At 42.4% G+C, this 18,248-nt stretch overlaps 1 protein-coding gene across 7 annotated transcripts in view; it reads left to right on the plus strand.

The window, feature by feature from the left end:
- Positions 1-1,101: 1,101 nt before the first annotated feature.
- LOC310778854 (muscleblind-like protein 2a) overlaps positions 1,102-18,248 on the plus strand; it is a 31,850-nt gene continuing 14,703 nt past the window's right edge. For 6 of the 7 annotated variants that reach the window (XM_083639303.1, XM_083639304.1, XM_083639305.1 and 3 more), the window contains exons 1-2: positions 3,407-3,541; positions 9,970-10,681. In XM_083639303.1, the coding sequence (XP_083495429.1) occupies positions 10,508-10,681 (174 nt within the window). In that variant the 5' untranslated portion in view covers positions 3,407-3,541; positions 9,970-10,507. Of the gene's footprint in view, positions 1,168-3,406; positions 3,542-9,969; positions 10,682-18,248 lie in introns of those variants that run through there. The other variant, XM_083639301.1, reaches the window with a different exon arrangement.

Consider the following 18,248-nt stretch of genomic DNA (forward strand, 5'->3'; position numbering starts at 1 on the left):
ATGGTCACAAATCTAGAACTTCCTAAATTATGTTGCTGAACAATATTAGCAAAATCTCACTGTCATCTCTCTTTCTCCCTCAGCTTATCTAGGTTAGCATCCATCTTATAGTCTATGACCTTGAGAATGGACTGCATTGAGAAGACCTAGTAGCTGCAAATGTGTTTTATTCATTCTGATCACACAAGGAAAATATGGTATATTAGCATCAGCATCAGCATCTTGAACATCATTAAGCCAACAACAGTTGATAGAGAGAAAGAAAATAAGGAGGGGATCAGGGGGGGAATTACTTAATTGGCTCGGTCATCTCTTACTTGATCTCTGATCCTTACTATTATAACAATATGTTGTAAATAAATACAAATATTCCTAATATAGGCTGCAACCAGTCAATGGCTGCAACACTGTATCTGACAAAGGCTATTATAATAATAGCCTACAAAACAATTCATACTCGATTATCTAAATTATTATAGAAAATGACTTAATTCTAACTTTACACATTTCATATAAATGAGATGTTCATACCAGTATTTATGACTATCAAAACATCTGCTCATTAAGCTAACAGAGAAACCCCCTCACGGTTTCACTGCTGTTCCCTTGGTAACAAGCAAACCCTTGCCCTTCTAGAGCCTCCTGGCATTCGTGTGGACCGTACCACATTTCGCTCGTAGGGGGGTGTTGGGAGATAATGCAGTATAGAATGCCCTCAGTTTACCAAGGAATGACACCTTCAGCACAACTTAAGGTATTGAACGTTCAAATACCTTCTACTGTTTCCTGTGCTATATTTTAAACGTGGTAAATTGAAACATTGTTATTGTGTAGGTTTCCCGAGCGCACCGGGGAAACCCCTGCGTCACATTAATAAACTGACAGTCAATAAGCTGTCAAAAGCTTGTTGCTTAAATCTGTGCACTGCTGTACAAAGTAATGAAGAACTGAGGCTGTGCACGCGGACGTGTTATCTAAAAGAGAAATAACATCTTATCATTCTGCCAATAGATTGGGAATTGAATGGACTGCTGAACAAACAATCATCTGGACTACACTTGACATCTTGTTTTCCTAGTTGCTGCTGCCGTGCCGTGTGTCCTGGCTGGTGCGTGACTGTAGCCATACTAGCATAGCCTGCGGGGAGCGGTTCTCCCTGATGATGAGGTAAGCAAAGCAGGTGTTCCACACTGCTAGCAATCTCGCTAACGTTAGCTTAATGCCATGCTCCGTGTAACGTTAGCTCATGACAACGCTTTAACTGTCTTTAGCTAAGTATTTCTGACTAGCTAAAGTAGCCGAGCTACGAATGCTAACCAGATACTAACATGAAATCATTGAAACCCTCGAAGTAGCAGCAGCAGATGCAGTGCTGATGCTAACGTTACCGCATCCGCTAGCTAGCGTTAGGTTAGCTAGATTCAGCATTGGCAGACTAGTTTCCCCGACAGATATTCAGTACGACCTATATTTTGTTTCCTGCAACCTTAAAGGAATGACTTTTACTTGGCTATAGCTATGTAGTCAAGTAAGTTTATTTGTAAGTATAGCCCTAATTCAGAACCATGTCCATGTGTCTAGCTAGCTAACCAAATCTAGCTAAGCACTATCGATCAACATAATTGAAGAATCAAGCAGAGAAGAGAGGGAGGGGAGAAGATCGGAGGAAGAAGAGGGGGAGAGAGAGAAGGTGAAGGGAGAGAGTAGAGAAAGAGAGATAAGAGAAAGGGGGAGAGAGAGGAGTGTGGGGGAAAAAGAGAACAGAGAACAAAACATAAAGACAGTCCTAGCCACCTGTTTCACGTCTTCTGATTAACCTCCTTGTGCCAATGGGACAACATCAGAACCATGACAACCAATCAGAGCTAGTCTCCTCCAGGCCAAAATGATGGATTTTCTGTGCGCTGATGTTGCAATGGGACAATGTATTCTGTCACTTCTTATCAATATAAGTTCTATGTCTGGGAGGTGTTGCTAGGTTTTTCTGTACGAGCTATTTGTGCATTAAGGTGAAAAGCTTAACGTGCAAGCGTCCATTATCAGACAGCTAGGGGCAAGACGGCCATTATCGGGCACATCGCTGTCTGAAATACTCTCTTTTCCCCACAGAATGTGGGTGACAGCCCTCCTCCATACACAGGCAGTTTCTCCACCAGACACCATGCAACCTACAGTAGCACCCGTTCATCCACACTCACCTGCCACTTCATTAGGTTGCGTTACACCTTGCTAGTCCCTGGGTTGCGAATTTATGAATCGTGCTACAGTGTGATGAAGACATGGCCTGCCCTACTCAACTTCTGATGGGCTTTCCCTGATATTTTACCCTAACCTGAACCAATCAGCATTCATCATGCATTCCATCGTTTCTATATTTGCTGCTTAATGTACTTGTTTTGGCTTTCTGCAGCAACGTTTTTCATTTGCAGCATGTTTTCGCTGTTGTATTTGTTTTGGATTTCCATAGCCTCAACTCAGCCTTCATTCTTCAGGTTGAGTCTCGCCGTAGCAAGTCCTCAGTCAACTGCACGCGTCAGTTGGAATGGTCTCAAGCGACATACACGTTATCAAGCACAATAAATATGTACCTTACCCACGCACAATGTTGTTATCCAATGATAGGGACCAAGAGTATCCCAAAATATTACTTAGTTTTACAATACCGAGCCCTTATTCACATGCCAGAGCCAAAGCTAAATCTCAAAAACTATCTTCTTCGGCTGTGCTATTCTGGTTTCAACTGCTCCGCCACGCCGGATGAACATCCCTACTCAGAAGTCCCTTCGCTACAATGGGATTTTTGTTTGGGGATTTCGGTTAAATGCATGAAATAAGGTCTGTGGTTAACAAAAGTTTATGAAACAGCAAAGTTTGTGTTCAGCAAGATCATCTTCACAAGTGAGGACCACTTTTATGACTTTTGAAGTGTAAATGCATTTTTTTTAAGTGTTTTTCAGAAAACGCTTCAAAAGTAATTGACTGACATTGATAAACTGTCTACAATGTTATAGAAGATTGCTGTAGTTTAGGTCTACCTACACCATTTCAGTATCTAATTCTGGAAGGGTGGATCTAGTATTAGATAAGGTTTAATCAATGTCTTGTCAAGGTATAAAAAAAAATCACTCAGAGGAAAGAAAAAAAACCCTTTACATGATTTTGAGTATACCTACAAACTGCCTGCAGTGTCTTATTCCTAGCTGTCCAGCCAGATTCCACACAGTACAGCAGCTTCTGATTTTCTATTGGCCAATTCCTGACTGGGAGGGCCTTCCTGGAGGCGGGCAGACAGGCAGGAAGGGGGTGGCCGAAAATGTTTCAGCTAGAGAGTTAGGCAGTCTTTTTTCCTACACTGTCGTGAGAAAGAACATCTTTGTTTGGGCACTGAGTCCACACAGGGCAGAGAAGGGAATCGTACTGTTACTGTCGCAGTCCTTGACATTATTTTCAGATGGTAACTACTCAGAAGTTGTGCCTACTAACCTAGACTCAGTGGCTGAGGCTACAGACAGAACTTCCTCAGCACTGCTTGAAGTCAGAGGTAAGTTTCCTTGCTCTGCTTCCTGACTTACGCCTAAAGGAATTTGCTGCAGTATGCTCTTGGATACCATGCGGTAATGCTGAGAGGGAGTTATACAGTAGAGGAACTGGGTTAGCCGCAGCTGATTCTACGTCTATTCTTTCCGAGTCATTGTACGGGCGGTAGCCACTGCTTTTGCTTGATAGTGTTCACCTCTTGTGCAAATGTATTCAGCCTGGGGAGTCGACGTCCTTTTATGCCTGCTCAGCAACTTCCTGACTGTGCGCGTCGACACTGAAGTGTACAGTTCTGTCTGTCCTGTCTGTGTCTAGCTCCCCATACCGTGTGTGTTTGCACATGTTATGTATTTGCCTTCCTGTATTCTCTATGTGCCCTGGTGGGCCAAGAGTCAGCATATCTCATTGCAACAATTTGAGGCACCAGGTGTTCGCATCATCTCATTATAGCAAATAGAGAGAAACACTGTCACAGAAAATAGGCTCCCTGCAGGGACAGGGAAGAAATGATTACAGAGGTTAGATTAAAATAAGATGTTATTTAGATTGGCCAAATCCAGTTAATATTGGTGAATGTAATGTATATACTTTGTAGTGCATATAAGTTACAGATACCATAACACATACTGTACATTATGTCATCAACTGGTATTGGTTGCATATACCTGTCCTCCTAGTAGATGTTTGAATATTTTTGGATATTTGATTTTTAACTCATAAAACCAGGCTTAAAATCAATATTTTCCACTTTAGGCTAAACTTAAGGCTGCTTATTGTCTTGTACAGCATCGTTAGAAACACGAAGAGCATTTAAGACACTGAAATGGAGCACAAACACTTTACCAAGTTATCATCCTGTGCATTAGTAATACAACAGCTCCAGCTGTTGTGTTGACCTTGATGACATCACATACATACAGTAATTATGGTTTTAATATAATTGAATAATTTTCATATACTGTATATTGTTTGAAGTCTAGAAAAGGGGGGGGGTTTAACTGACTCAGTAAATTTGGGACTGCATTGCTGCACGCTCAGTGATCTCTTCAGCAGTAAATTAGTCCAGTCATTTTATTAGGGATGTCCCCGACTCAGAATTCTGTCAGTCGAATCGGATTTGGCTGTTCAATATGAATATTTGTCTATTCTTTTTTTAATCTGGCAATCGGAAAATCCATTGGCATGAGCTTGTTTGCTTTGTTTAATTGGGACTTGGTTTTACGGTATTAATAGGCTGATACTTATACCGAAATAGGCTATATATCACAATCTATTGGGAGAAACCAAGCAATTCTATGTCAAATCAAACATTCAGCACCCCCATATAGCCTAAATGGAATGGTCCTTGTTTCATAACCACATTTTGTGACTATTTGACTGTGAGATTGGCAGTCGATTGAGTCGAATCAGGCTCCTTCGAACGAATCATCAAATCGTCGACTATTTGTGGTCACCCCTACATTAGAGTAAACCACTTTTGAGAGATGGCATTTATCCCTCACAATACAAACCAGAGTTCAATCTAAGATCAATTCCTACAGCCTCCTCAGTTATGGTGTAATAATTGTCTAGACAAGTTGTTTGTGAAGTTTCAGGACCATAACGTTCAAGATTCTGTATCAGCCCATTTTCACCAAGACAAATGTATCTCTCTGTACTATGATAAATGATTGTGTAAACCCCTGCATTTTATTTGACTATTCATCAGATTTGACAGCCCTAAACCTAGTCCAGTCAAAATCAGGTGCTCATTAGGCCATATAAAACAAACTAACTCATAAATAATTATCCTCAATGTATCACATTTTATTTTATTATTAATATTAAATATGTGGCCGATTTCATGATATAAAGCCAGAAGTCCCTGCCTTGAGGCAAGTATGTTTTGTAAACTTTTACATCCTAGGCCTATCGATTGATCACCTATCGCCTATTGAACACACAGATGTCATAAGACTTAATGTAGAGCTTGTTAGCATTAGCAATAACAGCAGGCTAAGGTTCTACCATGCTATTTTATTAGTGCATGTGCCCGCATTTTTTTTCAATGAGCAACATTTATGCCGCTTCAATTTGCAATTATTTTTCACAGATGCTTCAACTGTTCCACCCTTTCTTTAGAGCCCTGGATTGCCCATTCTAGGCCATTAAATGTTCAGTGATTAAACTAGGCTGCTGTTTACTATTAGCCTGATCATGATATCAGACTGAATCGTCAACTCGTTAGACTCCAAACTCCAAAACGCAACTCCATGGAGAGTGGACAGATTTGAAGGTCTGGACCCAGGCAAGTTTAATATGATCATATTTAGACTAAAATAGATGTCTCATTATCTCGTTCTAAAATAGATATGAGACTCTGTTTAGGCATATTGCTGTATCCCCAGCTTGAGCCACTTCTCCCAAATACGTATCATTTTTGTCTTAATGGACTTGTCTGCCCGAAAGGATGTGTAGAGATAAATATACCTCAGCACTGCTGCCCATATGAATTGAATTTCCATAACCAAATAGAGCTGAAAAGTCACGTGACATCTCTTGCCCCGGACGCGAGTTTCCCATTTATTTTCTCCATAGACATTTAGAAAAATCCTTATATAACGAGTTTTAAGGCTGGAACCAAGTCAACCCATGACCTACTGAATTGTGAGTGATCATAAAACATTTCAGTTGGAGCAAAAACTAAAAATAATGATGGGGGAAAAAATATATAATTTTCGATTTCCCCCCGTTTCAGCTCTACTTGCTGAAGCAGATTCAAGGTCAGAGATATCATCATCATCATAAGGGAGTAAGGGCTCTGTGTCTCTGTTTGTTTGTTTAAATTTTTGTCCCACTGATGATGTCACAAATGACTGTACATCATCAGTGGTGTCACTGATGTCACAATGTCTATGACATCATCAGTGATGATGTCAGGCAGGCAGTTGGGCAATCGTGCGCTGCGCATGCCAATAGAGCAGGCGAGGCCACGCAGCAGTCGAGCTGCGGGCGAGGCCAAAGTTGAACAATTGGGCGCGGACGGAGTGACGTCACTCGAGCACTCCATGATGTGATCAGTGATGGTCACTCGAGCAATTGTGATGTCATCACCAGCCATGCGAAGTTGAGCAATTGTGCGTTGCCAATAGCGCAGGCGAGGCCACACAGCAGCCGAGCTGCGGGCGGGTTTGCAAGCCCGCGCAGCATGCGAGCTGCAGGGCGGGTGATTAGCGAGGCCGTGCAGTCAAATATGCCATTCTAATTAGTGGAATCCTGTGACGTTGGGTGGATGAGTTCAGTTGTCATGTCACACATGTCTGAGCTTCATGTCGAAGTGAAGTAAGAGATATAACAGTAGAGGGGATGTACTGTATGGGTCATAGAGAATTCCATACTGAAATGGCACCATAGCTGGGTGCACTTCTCAGCTGACTGCGAATCAGTGGTGAAAGTGGGTTATAGCCATTATAATGCTAATTAATACTTTTTTATTTTTTTATTTTTCTTACAAATATAAAGCATTTTTAATTAAAGTGGGTAAGACAACTGTGTCTAAAATTATACCAAATTTGTACTTTTTTTTTTATATATATATTTTTAGATAACACCAGGAGACCTACCGGTACTCATATTTTCAACACACACAACACTGCCATTAGTGTATCTTTGTTTCATTACTAATCTATCAATTGTCAGTTGCTACAGGTGTGTATCAGTTTGCCTGTAGAGGACAATAGCTGCTTGGCAGTTTAAAGCACTTCTGTGAAGGCAATGTAATGAGTGTCATTGATAGGGGAAGGGATTTGAATACATTTGAATGAATTGCGTGTCATTTCAAATTCTTTCAAACTGTTTTCTAAGTGACAGCCCTCCCTTACAGCCTCAGCATATGACACCTCATCATTTTGTACTTCTTCTGTATCTCACGAGCTCAATTACATTTCCTTTATGAATGATTGCCTCTGCACTGTTCACATCTTTTTTCTTCTTCGTTACACTGACCTGCTGTGTAACCCATACGCAGACATTAGAAACATGTCTGAATCACTGAGCAAAATATTTAATTAATGCATTGATTTAATCACTATAGTTAGAAAAAATCACCTTGGAATTTTCTATGTAGGAATAACCCTGAACAGCCATCTTGCCTACTTTCTGTAATAGCACAGTGTTTGTGTTGCAGTGGTACAGTAGCTGGTGTTTTGTTTCACAGCCTTCCTTATTTTGGTTTTAGTATAGGTTGTGGTAGCTGTTATTGTAAACATAGTCCCTATACTTTGTTTTAAATGTGTTTTTTGTGTACCGTATATTTTCCATTTTCGGCAGAGCTGGTAGTTGTTTTATTGCTGTGTTGGCCCGCCACTGTAGTGTAGAGGAAATATAGTAGCATCATGTACAGTAGGCTAACTTTCACTTAGCTGCTGTTTTACTTGCCAGATCTTCTTGTCTACCTAATGACAAAAGTTAATAACTACTCTTACTATGTTAAGGCATTGACAATTTGAAGGAAACATTGGCATGTCTCATAAATTATTATGACTTGTATTGTGGTTAGTTTTCTTTCTTGTCGCGATTGGTTTCATCCCAGGAGAGTCTGAAAATGATTGAATGAATGAATATAATTTTACTAATTACACAAGGTCACATTTGTGAGAGGCTTGTCTAATTCCTGACTGACTGACAGTCTCTAGAGAATAGAAGAAATTAGATGAGATCCCGCTAGAGGATAACGATTATCGTGATAATTTCATAATCCTAGACCAGGGGTTCCCATACTTTTCAGTCCAAGTACCACTACGTACCAAACCAAATTTCCCAGGGACCACTTCCACTGCATATACCCCCCCCCCCCCCCCCCCCCCATAAATTAACCATGCAATAGCAGCAGAAAGACTAAATGACAATAAGGCTATTAGCTGGTTCAACACGGACACACACACACCTGCCAACATTAGGCTGTGAAAAAGAGGACCCCTTGGAAAATGTTTTTTCCAATAACACTCCACAACTTTGGAGTGTTATTTAGCTACCTTCCTGACAGCAGGACAAATCAGGCTAAAGTGTTAGATAGAAATAATGTTTATTTTTAACACAACATGCAATTCTGGAATATTTGAATATTGGACAAAATAAAATGAAATGAAATGTAAAGACTAAGAGAAACACACATACAGCGAAGTGGGAAGTTTGATGACCACGGTTGCACTGTGATGCCCACTCCAACAAGACTTTAGCTTACTTGATCCGCACTTTTTCAATAAAGACACATTTATACAGTATATTTATTTATTATGACCCCAAATCTGAAGCTAAACTGCTAGTTAGCACTTGGATACAAGTGGCTAATGTTAGCTCCATCCATTTATAACAGTGGTTTACAACATTAGCAAGTAGGAATTCGTTAGGCTACATAACAGCTACATTACCGTCTTCAGTGAATCCCAGCTGCTGGGCGATCTGACGCCATATATTTCCCTTGATTTCGGTGTTGATCGTCACGGTGTTTGTCATGTAAAATTGGTTGTTGAGAAACCAAATTGATGAGCCGGGTTTGGCAAGAGTAGTGGAGATATAACATCAGCTGTAAACAAAGGATTTCATTGGTCAAACGTATTTTCCGCAGGCAGAAATCCGCAGACGTCAGTGTCCATCCGGAAAAATAAAATGCTGCACGAATGTAAGCTTCAATTACAACTCATTAAAACATTCTTTTGTGAATCTCCGTGCCGATTACTCGCACGAAGATCCGCACCGGTGTGAAACGCCCTTAAGGCATCCATTGGTACTAAACATGTCATGTTTGCTGTTGTGCAGTGTGAGCATTTTTAAACTAGTTTCAAAAGTATATACCGGTACTGTAGGCATTGAGGAATCTGGAATTTGGGTCACGACTTAATGACTATGAAAAATGTGGGTCGTGAGACTAGACCAGTTGAGAACCACTGGTATAGAACTACCAACACCTAAAATTACTTGAACTGTGAATTTCAGACCCTTGGACTGCTACAACCACCCACTTCTACTACTGTAAATATCTTCTTTGCAGCATACTAGGGATGTTGCAATTCACTGATTCAAGCCGATGCACCGGTAGAAATGTTGAGGATTGGGCTCCAGAGCTCTTTCTCTGAGTGGGGAATCTTCCATTCACGAAGATCATCTTTGGTAGCACCAAAATACTTTCCCGATTTGCTGTCATAGAAAGTGTAGCCTACCTGTTTCACCCTCTCTCTTCAGATAGTTCCAGTGATATTAGCACTGTTGTCATGTGCTATTACAGAAACGTGGGTGGGTGGGTTCCAGTAGTAATGCACAAGGTCCTACAATTGTTTTTCCAACGTTGACCTTGCTAACATGCCACGTGATACTTTTGAAAAGGATGTTGTATATTCTACAATATCAAGAAGCCCAATAAGCAACTAACATATTCATGTCTTTATATTTTTTCAGATCACCAACAGAAAGTGCCTTTTGAGAAGACATCCTCGACTTGAAGCTGGCCTGCGTATCATGGCAAGCTTCGACTCCCTTTAAGGCCACTCAAGCACCAACATAGGATACCTCAGCTCTGCATGCCTTCTGCCTCCATTTCACCTTGCACTACTGCAACACCTAAAGTCTACTAAATACAGATTTAGTGCGAAGACAGAAGATCTGCCAAAGGATAATGGTGTGAGAGATTACGACTCAAGTGGCATGTCTGCATGAAACTCCCTCGTTTGTCTGATATTGACGGACACAGTGAGGAGAGGAGCACACGCTTGAATGTGTTGCTGATTGATGGGCGATTTCGACGTGATCAACCAGACATCTTCTCTCTTGGTTCCGGCAGATGGAGGACTCGTCGAGCTGTTTTAATAGAGGACTTTTCACGCACGGCCCAAACTTTTGATCCACTCAAGTTTTTCGGGGGCGGGTATATGAGGCTCTAGTCAACAAGTTGACCCGAGGTTTTAAATTGTAACTTTAAAATATAAACCTTTGGACCATGGCTTTGAACATGTCCTCAATGAGAGACACAAAATGGCTAACGCTGGAAGTTTGCCGGCAGTTCCAGCGAGGAACTTGTTCACGTAGTGATGAAGAATGCAAATTTGCCCATCCACCAAAGAGCTGCCAGATTGAAAATGGGAGAGTCATCGCCTGCTTCGACTCGCTGAAGGTAATGAACATCACGCACACATTCTATTCTCTCTAACAGCTTAATGATCCTTCACTCAATGCAAGAAAAATGACCCTTTTGTCGAGATGACCAGGGAACTTAAATTCCCCACCCATATCCTTTAGCACTATTCAAGTTTAGATTGGCATAAAAATCATTTTAATTTTGTGACTTTTTCATTTAATTCAGACAGTTTTGCATATCATTGAATCATAAATAATGGCACATTTTTCCAAAAGCAGTGAAAAAAGCCCATTCAGGTTTTAGAGCTATAGAAGACCGCTGTCTTCCAGTTGGATTACAGCCAGCTTCTTCTCCTGTTAGCTCACTGGCCCTTTATGAGGCCAGGGCTGGGTTAATCCATGCTATCACAACACAATACAGCCTTGCCCTCTGGATTATTCTCATGTTGAATCATCATCTTATCTCTTCACTAGCCAGTTTATAGTATACTGGCTATAGGGCCTCCTCCTCTACTAATATAATAATCATAATCTACAACTGCATGGCGGAGGTAATGTTTTTGGTGCCGTCTGTCTGGTCTGCCTGTCTGCCTGCCTGTCTGCCTGTTTGTTAGCAGGATTACGGAAAACCTACTGGGTTGATTTTCATGAAACTTTGTGGAAGGGTGTATCATGGGCGAAGGAAGAACCCATTAAGTTTTGGCACGGATCAGATCCGATTCAGGTCAAGGAAGGGGGCAGGGCTAGGGAAAAGGGGCGGTGGGTAGGTGGATGGGAGTGGTGGGAGGAGGCGTGGTCAGGAAGGGGGCGGTGCTAGTAGAGAATAGGGGCTGTAGCTAGGTATAGGCAGGTCGTAGAGAGTCGGGGTTCGAGGGGTGGTGGCTGTGGGGATGTGGGTGGGTTTAGGGTTCCTATCCAATCCACCACATTTGCATATCATAACAGAGGGGGTACCAGGCAGCCACCGGCTTCGTGCGGAACGAGCGGACAATCCGATGCATGGGTGCTCCCCGCCGGCCTGGAATCTCCGAGAGACGACCCCTGACAGCCAGGGAGGCTGTCAGGCTCGGAGGCGCGCGCCATTATCGTTATAAATGTAAATAATATTCCTGGAATGCGTGTTTTAACGAGCCAGTTACATTTCTTTGCATTCTTAGAAATTACCGTTTGATTTAGTTTGCATAATTGCTGAAGTTAGTAGTTAGTTTATGGGCTAGAAACTCTGCCAGATGACAGGCACTAAGCGCCATTTTCCCCTTCATTTGGAAGAGAAAATTATCCTGAAATGAAGATTTGATTGACAGCTGCATGTCGTGAAATGATTGGTTGAAATGCGGTAGAAATTTGATAGTACTAGGTGACGTCAGCAAACTGTAAATTACTGTTATCAATGAAATCTTGAAAAATGAGCTTTTGATCTGAAAAAGTGTGAAAACCTAATGAAATTATATTGTTGTGATTATTTTGGCATACATTATTAAATAGGTGCACTGCATACCCAGGTATTTGAACTAAAAGAAAAGAAAAGTCATTTCTGGGTTCAGCTCGACTCTAATATTGTTGAATAGGTTGACAAGTAAAGCAATTAAATTAGGCTGAATAGCTGAATAACTCTGCTCATTAATCCTAGAAAGTGTCATGCAGTTACCATGTGACTGAAATCATCCCAGCAAGAGACTGCTGCTAGGTCTGTGGGGGGAGGGTCTATATAAACAAGGTAGAGTTTTCCAGACTAAACAGTATATGTTAGAGTTTATGTTTAGTCGAGTGTTGAAGGTACTGTATAGGTAACTGTATATTTAGAAAATTACAAAAATCTAATAGAACTGTCACTGTTTTACCTCTGAAAAGCCTCTCTTGACTTTGTTTTCCAAATATTGTGGTGAGCAAGTTACACTAATGCCCTCAGCAAACAGGATTACAATGATCACAGGCCATACACACACACACACACACACACACACACACACACACACCCTCAAATTCACTCAATATGGTCAGGATTGTTATGTCACAGTTCCCCTGTAATGTTTCGACTCTAGCTGAGTTGATCACTCTCTTTATATAAAATGTTCTGCATCCAGATGTATTATTCTGAGATTTGGTAAATAGGGATGCGCCGATCTGATATCGGGTGTCAGAATTGGATCTGATCCCAGTGATGTACAGTATCATAATGGCTACAGGCTGTGCTTTCAACCTCAGATCCGTTTATTTATTTCATTAATTTCCCCCTCCAATCCATTTGTCCAAGTTGGCGTAAAAAAAAGTATGTCATAAACAAGCATTGTCCGCCACTTACGTCAGTGCAGCACTGATGTCTGCAGTCTGGAATGACTTTGAACTGAGGACCAAAAGCAGTCAAACAGCTAATTGAAATGTTTGCATGCCTGTTTGTATGACTCAAGTGTTTTCAGACATGGAAGCAGACCTAACTACTAGGCACTTGAGGAAACCCTATTCAGACTAGTCTGAGTTTGACTTCTCACAGATTAGTAGCTCAGGAGAACTCTATGCACATCTAACATTAGGATGCACTGGGAAAAAAGTGATAAAACTACCCTGTGGCAGCTAAAAAAAGAAGAAGAAGAAGAATGGATTATTAATAAAATGGAGAGGATTATTGAGTGTATTGCACTGGATGACCAGCCCCTCTCAACGGTGGAAAATGTGGGTGTTAATTGTAATTGGTTTTTAGATTTATAAAGTAAATATAAAGCCAAGTTTTCCCTTATTTTGATGATGACAGGAATGAATCCTAGGCTTAGAAAAAGGAGGTCAACTGGCAAATCTATGTTGCAGTCATGTGATGATGTCACAGCTCTTCCTTATGAATAGCCTCTTGTCTAAGGAGTTATAGGATGTTGTCTCTTACTGACATGGCTACTGGCCTAATGACAATTGGTGCTAACTTGGTAGCAACCCTTAGCCTTTATTTCTTATAAGCAAACTAGATCCATCTACCCAACTCGTGCTTTTCTAAGCTTAACTAAGTGTCTCTTTCTTGTTGTGATGAAAACAAGTCTACTGTATGTTTTTACAAGTGTCCTATTCAGTGGCTCTGCCTGGTGTAAGGGTGGCATTGAATTGCCATGCTATGGCTGGGTTGAGGCTTGTGAACAGCTAGCACAGATGCCCAGAATGTCTCAGCTCTCTGCTGATTCACCAATTACTCACTTAACATAGTTAAGCCAACGTGATTTTGTGCACATGCTCCGGTATTGTAACTGGAATCTCATGACTTGTAAGAAATTGGTTAAGCAGGGCAGCACCACAAGTGACTGATGTCATCTGTTTCCCTCTTACTGTTTAGCAGACGGCTGTGCAGATAGCAGATAGTCTCAAAGAGCAGAGGAGCAAGCAGAGCTGCTGCTGTGCCTGAACTGCTAGTCTAGATTGGCCCGCCCCTATATCACAAGCCAATCAAAAGCTATTAAATATGCTTTCATTCACTATTATAATTACGTACCTCCTCACTCCTATGTGAAATGGCTCAGTCATTGAGGCCATTTACACCTGGCGCTAACATGCGTTTTCTGTGATCAGATTGCAATCAGATTGTGTTTTATCACTTGAAATGCCGCCAAAACCCATTGAAGAAGGATTGCAATCTGATCGGCCAAACCACCTCCGGAGGTGGACAGGGATGCATTGTGTACACATTGAACACAAGTGTAAATGCAATGTGTCCTCTCAATCTGGATACAGCAACTTTATGCGGATTGAGAGGACAACCATTTCTGCCATCAGATTGCAATCAGATTGCAATCTGATGGCAGAAAACACATGTTAACACCAGGTGTAAATGGAATCAGGTTAATGTGGTCAAGTACAATCTGATTGCAATCTGATGACAGAAAACGCATGTTAACGCCAGTTGTAAATGGCCTCATTAAGTAAGAAGTACCCCTTATCAAACTGTGAGTGGCTCATTGGCTCATTTTCCAAAGTGTGAGGTAGCTTGATGTGAGTCTACCACAGACTACCAGGTGTAGGGGGTCTGTGAGGTAGCTTGATGTGAGTCTACCACAGACTACCAGGTGTAGGGGGTCTGAGGTAGCTTGATGTGAGTCTACCACAGACTACGAGGTGTAGTGGGTCTGTGAGGTAGCTTGATGTGAGTCTACCACAGACTACCAGGTGTGGGGGGTCTGTGAGATAGCTTGATGTGAGTCTACCACAGACTACGAGGTGTAGTGGGTCTGTGAGGTAGCTTGATGTGAGTCTACCACAGACTACGAGGTGTAGTGGGTCTGTGAGGTAGCTTGATGTGAGTCTACCACAGACTACCAGGTGTAGGGGGTCTGTGAGGTAGCTTGATGTGAGTCTACCACAGACTACGAGGTGTAGTGGGTCTGTGAGGTAGCTTGATGTGAGTCTACCACAGACTACCAGGTGTGGGGGGTCTGTGAGATAGCTTGATGTGAGTCTACCACAGACTACGAGGTGTAGGGGGTCTGTGAGGTAGCTTGATGTGAGTCTACCACAGACTACCAGGTGTAGGGGGTCTGAGGTAGCTTGATGTGAGTCTACCACAGACTACGAGGTGTGGGGGGTCTGTGAGGTAGCTTGATGTGAGTCTACCACAGACTACCAGGTGTAGGGGGTCTGAGGTAGCTTGATGTGAGTCTACCACAGACTACGAGGTGTGGGGGGTCTGTGAGGTAGCTTGATGTGAGTCTACCACAGACTACGAGGTGTGGGGGGTCTGTGAGGTAGCTTGATGTGAGTCTACCACAGACTACCAGGTGTAGGGGGTCTGTGAGGAAGCTTGATGTGAGTCTACCACAGACTACGAGGTGTGGGGGGTCTGTGAGGTAGCTTGATGTGAGTCTACCACAGACTACGAGGTGTGGGGGGTCTGTGAGGTAGCTTGATGTGAGTCTACCACAGACTACCAGGTGTAGGGGGTCTGTGAGGTAGCTTGATGTGAGTCTACCACAGACTACCAGGTGTAGGGGGTCTGTGAGGTAGCTTGATGTGAGTCTACCACAGACTACCAGGTGTGGGGGGTCTGTGAGGTAGCTTGATGTGAGTCTACCACAGAGTACGAGGTGTGGGGGGTCTGTGAGGTAGCTTGATGTGAGTCTACCACAGACTACCAGGTGTAGGGGGTCTGTGAGGAAGCTTGATGTGAGTCTACCACAGACTACCAGGTGTGGGGGGTCTGTGAGATAGCTTGATGTGAGTCTACCACAGACTACCAGGTGTGGGGGGTCTGTGAGATAGCTTGATGTGAGTCTACCACAGACTACCAGGTGTGGGGGGTCTGTGAGATAGCTTGATGTGAGTCTACCACAGACTACCAGGTGTGGGGGGTCTGTGAGGTAGCTTGATGTGAGTCTACCACAAACTACCAGGTGTGGGGGATCTCCAGCAGCACCTTTTAGAGATAAGCCTCAATAACAGGTCCGTACCAATATTCAAAAATATGCCCTAAGTAAATTCTAGAAAACAGTAAGGTTCTGGATTAAGCAGCGCTGTCGAGTTGCAGCAAAATGGACCATTTGCGATGTGCTTTGAAAGAGGCCGACGTTTTAAAGAATCAAATTGTATATTATCAGCTTTATTTTAGCATTCAAAAGTAGTGCGAGCCTCCTTCCTGGCTGTTCATTGACTACTGACTCACGCATTTTGGACCTCCGCTGATGCCACTCTCTTACTAGATGAGTAGCTAGGGGGATATGAGTGGTGTTTGGGGGGGGTGGCTCTAAAAGCTTTGTGCTGGTTATGTTTCAGGCACCCTCTTAACATACAGTAGCTGTACTCGCTGAAGTACTGAACCCATTCATTCCCACATGTTACGTTTGACTTGAGTGTTCATTTTTCAGAGTGACAAACAAATGTGACACACACAGGAATGGCCACTTGAATGAAATGTGATGAACACCTAACCCATTTAACCTGCATATAGAGCATTAAAGAGTCAATACAGTATGAATGTTGTGCTCTGGACGCTCCCCAGCTTTAGGCCTGTCCCATTTTCATGGAATGGTGTTTAACATTCAGTGTGTGGGTGGGGTGACCACCACAGCATGCTGTTATACCAGAGTTTGTACAATATGTATCTGCTCCAGAACTGCATCGATTCCTCCACGTTAAGATTTATGAACAGCACTGTGAACAAATCCAGTGATTCCCAGACTGCATGGGGCTTCTGTTGCGCTATATCAGGATGTAGCCTATTATTTGTCTGGTAAATATCTCCAACATTAATTTATATCAAAGAGGAAATCCTGTTAAAAAAAAAATACAGTTCCTCCATAAATATTCAATAATGTTGAAGTTAGAGGTGTCTGAGTTGTGTAGAGGTCATTTGCACTCGCGTACCACCATTGTTCAATTCCCAGCAGCGGTACTTCCGGCTTGGTCAGACGTTCCTGCAAGCCGGTGGGGTATAAGTCCTGGTCACTGCAGTAGTGTCTCCTCTTGTCGGTCGGGGCGTCTCTCCAATAAAATTGGAGAAAAATGTGGAGAGAGAAAAGAATCTTCCTAATAATCTTACTACAACTGGAGAGCTGTCTGTCTGTGCAGAGTTGTAAGTTGGCGCACCTCCAAAATCTGCCAAAACACTTTTCAGGCGTCTGGAATGATTGCTTACTAGAAATGGGTTAGGCTGGAGACCATGTGTCATGGGTGCACATTTTTGGGGTAATAATGATAATAGATTTTATTTGTCATGCACTTTTTATTTAAAATAAATCTCAAAGTGCTACAGAGTAAAAAAAACAGGAGCTTATCATTTGTATCAAAAGCAAGGAACGTTTAACAAGTCACACAGGAAGACGGCCTGGATAAGAAATGGCCTGATTAATAATCAAAAGATTGTTACAATGCCTAAAGATAAAAAAAATAAACGAACAACACAAATTTAAGAGAAGGCTCTGTTTAAAAAAAGGAAGTTTTTTAGCGGCCCCAACAGTCTCTGGTGCCCTCAGGTGGTCGGGTAGGGTATTCCGCAGATGGGGTGCAGCCGAGCATTGATGCGTTACGTTTAACAGAGATGTTTTCTATTCAGACCTGGAGGAGACAGGGAGCCAGTGTAGTGAGTGTAGGACAAAACTCATGCCAACTCATGCGTTTAGCTTCACACGCTCAACCGGTGTTTCTCTGTCTCCAGCCCATTTCTTGTCATCAGTGATGAATGTCGCTCTTGTGTATGTGAGTGTGAAGGCATAAAATATCGATGTAGCAGCACCCCCCCATGGGCACATTTCTGCCCTGTTTTTCCCCCGCACCAGATTCATGCCAGACTCCTGAAAAGTGTTTTGGCAAATTTTGGAGGCGATCGGAGCAACGGTGCGCAACTCCGGACAAACAGACACACACACACATACACACAGACACAGACACGCCTCCAGTTATAGTAACTTGCGCTTGGCTTCGGGATTGGCGAGTGAGATCATCAATGTTGTCACAGAATAAGAGCAGACAAAGCTTGGTTCATCGTCTCCAGAGTCTCCACCCTAGAAATTGAGTGCGCAAAGCGCGCACAATTGAGTGCGCAAAGCGAGTGCGAGTGCACAATTGAGTGCGCAAAGAAATTGAGTGCGCAAAGCGCGCACAATTTCTAGTAATAATAATAATAATAATAATAATAATAA

The sequence above is a fragment of the Poromitra crassiceps genome (assembly GCF_964638095.1).
Source record: "Poromitra crassiceps genome assembly, chromosome: 6".
NCBI lineage: Eukaryota > Metazoa > Chordata > Actinopteri > Beryciformes > Melamphaidae > Poromitra > Poromitra crassiceps.